The 9,834-nt window shown below is 51.6% G+C and overlaps 1 protein-coding gene across 1 annotated transcript in view; it reads right to left on the reverse strand.

Annotated features, from left to right (window-relative positions):
• LOC137427488 (uncharacterized) overlaps positions 1-8,172 on the reverse strand; it is a 68,580-nt gene extending 60,408 nt beyond the window's left edge. Inside the window, exon 1 of the mRNA XM_078777308.1 lies at positions 7,960-8,172. Coding sequence (XP_078633434.1) covers positions 7,960-8,119 — 160 coding nt within the window. The 5' untranslated portion in view covers positions 8,120-8,172. The remainder of the gene's footprint in view (positions 1-7,959) is intronic.
• Positions 8,173-9,834: the final 1,662 nt, after the last annotated feature.

The raw sequence follows: 9,834 nt of genomic DNA on the forward strand, positions 1-9,834 counted from the left end.
GTGTCACTCCCCGCCGGATATACGCAGCCGCTTGCCGGACGTGACGTCAGATGCGCCCCCAGCTTGAGACAAGACGCCACCTCGAGCGCTGAGAGACCTCCTGCATCTTTTGGGCCGCGCCATCCTGTCCCTGAGCACAAGGTGCACCTTGTGCTGGCCATCGAATACCCGCTTTCCTTGCCATCAATCCCCGTGTGAGTCAGTTTTTGTCCTGTTTCTCTGTGGTCTGTCGGGAATAATATAAGGTTGTGTCTAAGTGCCTGTCTTCCTATGATGTACCTCTTGTAGTTGTAATCTAACCTTCCGCCTTAATATAACCTCCTCCGGAGGTCTTGAGAACTGAACCCCTGGTGTCGTATTGTGTCATTATAACCCAGCCGGGTGTCTTCTCTTTCCTATTGAGCCAGCGTAGCGCGGCTTCGTCGACGTTCGAGTACAATCGGGTAATTTGTGCGGACACGACGGCCATTCCGCTCGGCCCACCTTAACATCAAAGTCGTGTCTGTAACAATATATTTAAATCGCGCCACGATGATACACGAAAATACACCGCCTAAAATAACAGTCGGGGAAAATGTAGACATATATTAAAAATTCGCTTTTTCTTTTCCGTTAAGATATATTACTTTTACTTTTGATGGCAGTCGTCACAAAACGTCAAATATTTATTCGTTCTTATTTCATTCAACATTATTATCCGGAAGTAAAAACGAAAATATGTTTCAGGAAATTACCGAGAGATTTTTCTTCGTTTTTTTTTATTAGTTATGTGTGCATACACTTTAAATAGGTTTATTTGAAACCTTTAATTTTCACAATGTAATTTACTTGCCATTTGATGATTACGAGACACTTCCTCTTGAAGATCGTGACAATTCATGCGTTGCGTGGAAACTTCCATTTTCAAAATGAATGAGATGGGAGAGGAGCGAGGAGCGAGGTGTTGGAGAGCGAGGAGCGAGGGGTTGGAGAGCGAGGAGCGAGGGGTTGGAGAGCGAGGAGCGAGGGGTTGGAGTGTGAGGAGCGAGGGGTTGGAGTGCGAGGAGCTAGGGGTTGGAGAGCGAGGAGCTAGGGGTTGGAGAGCGAGGAGCTAGGGGTTGGAGAGCGAGGAGCGAGGGGTTGGAAAGCGAGGAGCGAGGGGTTGGAAAGCGAGGAGCGGGGGGTTGGAGAGCGAGGAGTTGGAGAGCGAGGAGCGAGGGGTTGGAGAGCGAGGAGCGAGGGGATGGAGAGCGAGGAGCGAGGGGTTGGAGAGTGAAGAGCTAGGGGTTGGAGAGCGAAGAGCGAGGAGTTGGAGAGCGAAGAGCGAGGGGTTCGAGAGCTGAGGGCTAGGGGTTGGAGAGCGAGGAGCTAGGGGTTGGAGAGCGAGGAGCTAGGGGTTGGAGAGCGAGGAGCTAGGGGTTGGAGAGCGAGGAGCTAGGGGTTGGAGAGCAAGGAGCGAGGAGTTGGAGAGTGAGGGCCGATTGGAGCGGAGAGTGAGGAGCGATTGGAGGGGAGTGTGAGGAGCGATTGGAGGGGAGTGTGAGGAGCGATTGGAGGGGAGGGTGAGGAGCGATTGGAGGGGAGTGTGAGGAGCGATTGGAGGGGAGTGTGAGGAATTGGAGAGGAGTGTGAGGAATTGGAGAGGAGTGTGAGGATTTGGAGAGAGGAGAGTGTCAGGTGGAGAGGAGTGAGGAGTCACATATTTTGTGAAATAAATAAATTGTGTGCATTGCACCATTTCTGGATCTGATGAATTGCCAGTAACCATTTTGTAAAATTTATAAAGTGCAGTATCTAAATCAAGATGTCCAAATGTCACACACGTCCACGCCCGTGAGATTTCCACGGGTGACCCCACGATACTGCAGCAAGAAAAAGACCGAGACGGGAGAACGAGACCCTCGACGAACGTGATCACAGACTCGCACAGGATGCTGCTGCAACAACGATGAGGAGGGTTGGAGAGGAGCGAGGAGTTGAAGAGGAGTTAGGGGTTGGAGAGTGAGGAGCTAGGGGTTGGAGAGTGAGGAGCTAGGGGTTGGAGAGTGAGGAGCTAGGGGTTGGAGAGTGAGGATCTAGGAGTTGGAGAGTGAGGAGCCGGGGGTTGGAGAGTGAGGAGCCAGGGGTTGGAGAGTGAGGGGCCAGGGGTTGGAGCGTGAGGCGCGAGGGGTTGCAGAGCGAGGAGTTGGAGAGTGAGGAGCTAGGGGTTGGAGAGTGAGGGGCGTGGGGTTGGAGAGTGAGGGGCGAGGGGTTGGAGAGCGAGGGGCGAGGGGTTGGAGAGCGAGGGGCGAGGGGTTGGAGAGCGAGGGGCGAGGGGTTGGAGAGCGAGGGGCGAGGGGTTGGAGAGCGAGGGGCGAGGGGTTGGAGAGCGAGGGGCGAGAGGTTGGAGAGCAAGCCGCGAGGGGTCGGAGAGCGAGGAGCGAGGGGTGCGAGAGCGAGGAGTTGGAGAGCGAGGAGCGAGGGGTTGGAGAGCGGGGAGCGAGGGGTTGGAGAGCGGGGAGCGAGGGGTTGGGGAGCGGGGAGCGAGGGGTTGGGGAGCGGGGAGCGAGGGGTTGGGGAGCGAGGAGCTAGGGGTTGGGGAGCGAGGAGCATGGGGTTGGAGAGCGAGGGGCTTGGGGTTGGAGAGCGAGGGGCTTGGGGTTGGAGAGGAGCGAGAAATTGGAGAGTGAGGAGTGAGGAGTTGGAGAGTGAGGGGCTAGGTGTTGGAGAGTGAGGAGCTAGGGGTTGGAGAGTGATGAGCTCGGGGTTGGAGAGAGATGAGATAGGGGTTGGAGAGCGAGGAGCGAGGGGTTGGAGAGTGAGCAGCGAGGAGTTGGAGAGCGAGGAGCGATGGGTTCAAGAGCGAGGAGCGAGGGGTTGGAGAGCGAGGAGCTAGGGGTTGGAGAGCGAGGAGCGAGGGGTTGGAGAGCGAGGAGCGAGGGGTTGGAGAGCGAAGAGCTAGGGGTTGGGGAGCGAGGGGCTAGGGGTTGGAGAGCGAGGGGCTAGGGGTTGGAGAGCGAGGATCTAGGGGTTGGGGAGCGAGGATCTAGGGGTTGGAGAGCGAGGATCTAGGGGTTGGAGTGCGAGGATCTAGGGGTTGGAGAGCGAGGATCCAGGGGTTGGAGAGCGAGGATCTAGGGGTTGGAGAGCGAGGATCTAGGGGTTGGAGTGCGAGGATCTAGGGGTTGGAGAGCGAGGATCCAGGGGTTGGAGAGCGAGGATCTAGGGGTTGGAGAGCGAGGAGCTGGGGGTAGGAGAGTGAGGAGCAAGGAGTTGGAGAGTGAGGAGCAAGGAGTTGGAGAGTGAGGGCCGATTGGAGAGGAGAGTGAGGAGCGATTGGAGAGGAGAGTGAGGAGCGATTGGAGAGGAGAGTGAGGAGCGATTGGAGAGGAGAGTGAGGAGCGATTGGAGAGGGGAGTGAGGAGCGATTGGAGAGGAGAGTGAGGAGCGATTGGAGGGGAGTGTGAGGGATTGGAGAGGAGTGTGAGGGATTGGAGAGGAGTGTGAGGGATTGGAGAGGAGTGTGAGGGATTGGAGGGGAGTGTGAGGGATTGGAGAGGAGTGTGAGGGATTGGAGAGGAGTGTGAGGGATTGGAGAGGAGTGTGAGGGATTGGAGAGGAGTGTGAGGAGGTATTGGAAGGGAGTGTGAGGAGGAGTGAGATTGGAGAGGCGTGAGAGTGGAGAGAGGAGAGTGTCAGGTGGAGAGGGGTGAGGCGTCACATAAGTGTTCATTGCACCATTTCTGGATCTGATGAATCGCCAGTAACCATTTTGTAAAATTTAATGTGCAGCATCTAAATCAAGATATCCAGATGTCACACACGTCCATGCCGTGGGATTCCCATTGGTGACCCCACTAGTCTTTTTGTAAAAGATCAAATGTATATGGTCATGCCGTTATGTCGTTATGTATATATGCGACTAAAAGGTATTCTTCTTCTTCTTCACATAAAATTAACACCCTCTTAATTACGTTAAGACTGCTGAGACCCCTCAGACCTTTGACGACCCTTTAATTCCCCCAAGAACCTTCAAACCACCAAGACCTCTGAAGAACCCAAAACGCCCCGAAGAACCCAAAACGCCCCGAAGAACCCAAAACGCCCCGAAGAACCCAAAACGCCCCGAAGAACCCAAAACGCCCCGAAGAACCCAAAACGCCCCGAAGAACCCAAAACGCCCCGAAGAACCCAAAACGCCCCGAAGAACCCAAAACGCCCCGAAGAACCCAAAACGCCCCGAAGAACCCAAAACGCCCCGAAGAACCCAAAACGCCCCGAAGAACCCAAAACGCCCCGAAGAACCCAAAACGCCCCGAAGAACCCAAAACGCCCCGAAGAACCCAAAACGCCCCGAAGAACCCAAAACGCCCCGAAGAACCCAAAACGCCCCGAAGAACCCAAAACGCCCCGAAGAACCCAAAACGCCCCGAAGAACCCAAAACGCCCCGAAGAACCCAAAACGCCCCGAAGAACCCAAAACGCCCCGAAGAACCCAAAACGCCCCGAAGAACCCAAAACGCCCCGAAGAACCCAAAACGCCCCGAAGAACCCAAAACGCCCCGAAGAACCCAAAACGCCCCGAAGAACCCAAAACGCCCCGAAGAACCCAAAACGCCCCGAAGACCCAATGCACCCCGAAGACCCAATGCACCCCGAAGACCCAAAGCACCCCGAAGACCCCCGAAGACCGAAAGCGCCCCGAACACCCAAAACGCCCCGAAGACCCAAAACGCCCCGAAGACCCAAAACGCCCCGAAGACCCAAAACGCCCCGAAGACCCAAAGCGCCCCGAAGACCCAAAGCGCCCCGAAGACCCAAAGCGCCCCGAAGACCCAAAGCGCCCCGAAGACCCAAAGCGCCCCGAAGACCCAAAGCGCCCCGAAGACCCAAAGCGCCCCGAAGACCCAAAGCACCCCGAAGACCCAAAGCGCCCCGAAGACCCAAAGCGCCCCGAAGACCCAAAGCGCCCCGAAGATCCAAAACGCCCCGAAGACCCAAAACGCCCCGAAGACCCAAAACGCCCCGAAGACCCAAAGCACCCCGAAGACCCAAAGCACCCGAAGACCCAAAGCACCCCGAAGACCCAAAGCACCCCGAAGACCCAAAGCGCCCCGAAGACCCAAAGCGCCCCGAAGACCCAAAACGCCCCGAAGATCCAAAACGCCCCGAAGACCCAAAACGCCCCGAAGACCCAAAACGCCCCGAAGACCCAAAACGCCCCGAAGACCCAAAACGCCCCAAAGACCCAAAACGCCCCAAAGACCCAAAACGCCCCAAAGACCCAAAACACCCCGAAGACTCAAAACACCCCGAAGACCAAAAGCACCCCGAAGACCAAAAGCACCCCTAAGACCAAAAGTACCCCGAAGACCCAAAGCACCCCGAAGACCGAAAGCACCCCGAAGACCCAAAACACCCCAAAACACCCTGAAGACCCCAAAGACCATTTCGACCCAAAATACCCTTAAATACCCTGAAGAACCAAAATACCCCAAATACTCGACAAGACCCAGAGGAAACAAAAGAGCTTTAAGACCCAAAAGACCCAAAAATACCCTTAAAGGCCCTGAAGACCCAAAACATTATGAAGATCCAAAAGACCCAAAAGACATTGAAATGGTCAAAGATGCCGATCCCTCGAAGGCACGCTCGTTATATTTATATATTTAAAAAAAAAAAAAGAGTTGGAGAGATTGGGGATAGACAAAAGAAGGATCACTGGAAAGGATAAGAGGTCAACTCAACGGGGATGGAGAACGAATCATTATTAATGCTCAAGAACAAGGACACGACACCAATGGATTTTAAAAGATGGCAGGACTGAATCAATCGGACAAGTGTAGGTTCTGCAAGGTGGAAACAGAAAGCACGAGCCACCTCCCATGGAGGTGTAAAAAACTCATGTCAGAACAGCTGTACACCCAAAGGGACAACAAGGTAAGTCGAGCAATCCACTGGCTCATCTGCAGAAATTTCGATATCCCAGTTCCACAAAGCTCATGGAAAGATGAACTAAAAACATTCATTGAAAACAAGGACATAATGTTCACGTATGTCCTGATGATCCCATCCAGCATAAACATGGAAAACAGAAAACAAAGCACTGCGACCGGACATCGTACTCAGGAACAAAAAGGAAAAGACAACATTGCTGATTGAAATATCAGTCCCCAGCGAGTTTGGCCCAAGTTATGCAGAAATCAAGAAAATTACCAAATACCAAGACCACAACGATGGTGAAACCTGGAAGAACCTGGAAGCTGAAGAGTGCTGAATTGTACCAGTGATAATTGGAGCAACGGGAATGATAAAGAAGAACCTCACGGGGATCTTAAAAACCATCCCTGGGAATATTACCACAAACAAAGTACAGTTGGAGGCGGCTGTTTGGGGCTCAGTGACGATCCTGAAAAGAGCCCTCGGAACAAAACCCTGAGAACAACAAAACTTCACAACTTTGTCCATGAATCAAAATTCTTCACCGAACCGGGGGAGGGGGGAAGGATACTTCGAGTCCTGGAAGAGCTTCGTTCAACCTTCCAAAACCGGCACTCTCCGGCACTCTCCGACACTCTCCGGCACTCTCCGGCACTCTCCGACACTCTCCGGCACTCTCCGGCATACGTCTGTTCCGCGGGCTCAACTCGTACGACTCCAATAATGACTTCAACCATCTCAATAACGACTCCAATTAATCGTTAAAGTGATTAATAAAATCAAACACGATAATAAACTCGTTGTATTGAAGTTTTAAAACGATTCAAGAACGAGAAGAACGAGAACTGGCGCTTCTGGAATAAATTTTACTTGGAAACAGCGAAACTCGTCCATTAATAACGAATCTGCTCTAAGGAATAAAAATGGCTGTTCGAGCTCCGATTACAACGAACTGGATCGATTCACTGGTTGAGGAGATCGACACGATCTTGTCCGTGGGAACCCAATCAGGACATCGACACGATCTTGTACGAGGGAACCCAATCACGACATCGACACGATCTTGTTCGAGGGAACCAGATCAGGACATCGACACGATCTTGTACGAGGGAACCAGATCAGGACATCGACACGATCTTGTACGAGGGAACCAGATCAGGACATCGACACGATCTTGTACGAGAGAACCCTATCAGGACATCGAAACGATCTTGTTCGAGGGAACCAGATCAGGACATCGACACAATGTTGTACGAGGGAACCAGATCAGGACATCGATTGGATATTGTACGAGGGAACCAGATCAGGACATCGACACGATCTTGTACGAGGGAACCCAATCACGACATCGACACGATCTTGTTCGAGGGAACCAGATCAGGACATCGACACGATCTTGTACGAGGGAACCAGATCAGGACATCGACACGATCTTGTACGAGGGAACCCTATCAGGACATCGAAACGATCTTGTTCGAGGGAACCAGATCAGGACATCGACACAATGTTGTACGAGGGAACCAGATCAGGACATCGATACGATATTGTACGAGGGAACCAGATCAGGACATCGCCACAATCTTGTATGAGGGAACCTGATCAGGACATCGACACGATCTTGTACGAGGGAACCAGATCAGGACATCGACACGATCTTGTACGAGGGAACCAGATCAGGACATCGACACGATCTTGTACGAGGGAACCAGATCAGGACATCGACACGATCTTGTACGAAGGAACCAGATCAGGACATCGACACGATCTTGTAATTGTATGAGGGAACCCGATCAGGACATCAACACGATCTTGTACGAGGGAACCAGATCAGGACATCGACACGATCTTATCCGAGGGAACCCGATCACGACATCGACACGATCTTGTACGAGGGAACCCGATCACAACATCGAAACGATCTTGTTCGAGGGAACCAGATCAGGACATCGACACAATTTTGTACGAGGAGAACCAGACCCGTACATGGTTTGATTCCCACATAAACTATGAACGTACATAGTGCACAGCACGGAACCGCACGGGAACAAGAACGTCACGTACCGGGTCCGAACTCCTTATCCGCGGCAGATTCTCCCGGCCCGAGCAGGTTCCTCCCATCGGACACCCTCGTGGATCCCGGAGGGTTCACCTTGTGTTCCTCATCTGAGATATCTCCGTTCATCAGACACAGCTCCGTGTTAGTAACTTCGGGACAATTCATTCCGGTATACCATAACTGACTGAGGGACAACGAAACAGAGAAACACGTGCTCTCTTCCGTTCTCGCCTCTTCCTCTTCTTTAACTGTGACGGAGTTTTCACCGTTTCTCGGATCTCCGTAGACCACGCCCCAAATGTAACCTGGACGACTCGTGAGTGACGATGTTCGTTCTCGAGATTTTAAAACAAGTTTAACAACGACCTTGCGGTTTCTGTCCTCGCACTGTACAAGTTTAAAAGTTGGACATTCGGACCATTTCGTCCTGTTTCATATTAGTAATAGTTACCAAAGAGGTTCCGCCATGTTTTCTTGTTTACGTGAATCCCAGCTGTCACGTGATTAGGAGGAACCCAGGTTCAAATCTCGTGTTCCACATGTGTCTATTTCTCTAAGTCCTCCTGTCCTTTTAATTATCGATGTCCTCCTGTCCTTGTAATTCATGTAAATGTACACTCATGTCTCCTAACCTTCTGCACACAATGGAAGTGTAATTAATTAATATACGGAGCACACAGGTGGTGGGGGTTGGGGGTTCAGGTGTAAAAAAAATCGACGATATTTCCATGCCTAACAAGAACGGATCTCGATAGAGCGCATACCTCCACCTCGCTGAACCGTTTACCTTTTGTATTGTTCCGACCTGGCCCCTGCGTGAAGGGCTCGGGGTACTGCCTATTGCTCCGGAGATCCTAATCCATGTGCTCGGGAGACCAATACGTTCCCCATAGGCGGGTCGCGCCGTATGAGCAGTCAGAAATGACCGAGCGAAGTTACCATCCAAATACTGATGCAATTTTACACCCCCCACTCTTAAACACACAGTATGCCAATCCAGAAATGCAATGCAAATTCAAAACATGGGAATAAATGCAAATACTTTACTCAAAATCAAGGAAAAAACACAGGGTACAACACCAAGGAAAAGATAAATCACAAGGAAAAGAAATCCCGCTGATATGCAGCGGCAAAGATCAAGTAATTAAAGGACAGACAGGCGCCAAGACAAAACAGACAAGACAATTAAACGACCCACCCGGTATCCCTAGCTAGTCCCAAAGGGGAGGGAGGGAAGCAAAATAACAAAGAAATATTCGCCAGGATATAAAGAAAATAAAAGGTAAAATAAAACCGGGAGAGGTGGAGGGAAATTCAGGCCCGTTAAAGATGGCGTCCTGGCTGCCTTGCCCCAGCCAAGTGTTCCGAGGGTGGCACCTCCCCTCCACTGTTCTCTTTCTCAGTGGGTGTTGTTACGTGTTCCTCCCCGACCTCCTAGTCTTGGTATACCTCCTAACCCCGGGAGGAATCACGGCAGAAAAATATATATTTCCGTGTCGAAATCAATAAGGAAACAACACCAATGATGACGAACAAACCAATAATATCTATCTATAATTCCAGTAATCTCTGTGTGTCTGTGTGTCTGTGACCGCTGTTTCTCGACAACCACGGGTCCGATCTAATTGAAACTTGCCAGATATATTGCTGGGGACCTGAGGATGTGCCTTTTCAAGGTTTCATATTAATCGGAGAAGTAGTTACCGAGCTATGTCCAAAAAACGATTCAACCAATCAGAGAGCAGCGAGCTATCACGTGTGCCGAACGTGGCGAACAGACTCTGCCTCGGACGGCACATTTGAGAGCGTATTCATTTATTTCACGTTGGCAAACTATTTTGGTGCTATGTTGGCGTTAAACTATGTTTTAAAACTAATTA

The sequence above is a fragment of the Myxine glutinosa genome, chromosome 5, assembly GCF_964187855.1.
Source record: "Myxine glutinosa chromosome 5, kmMyxGlut1.1, whole genome shotgun sequence".
NCBI lineage: Eukaryota > Metazoa > Chordata > Myxini > Myxiniformes > Myxinidae > Myxine > Myxine glutinosa.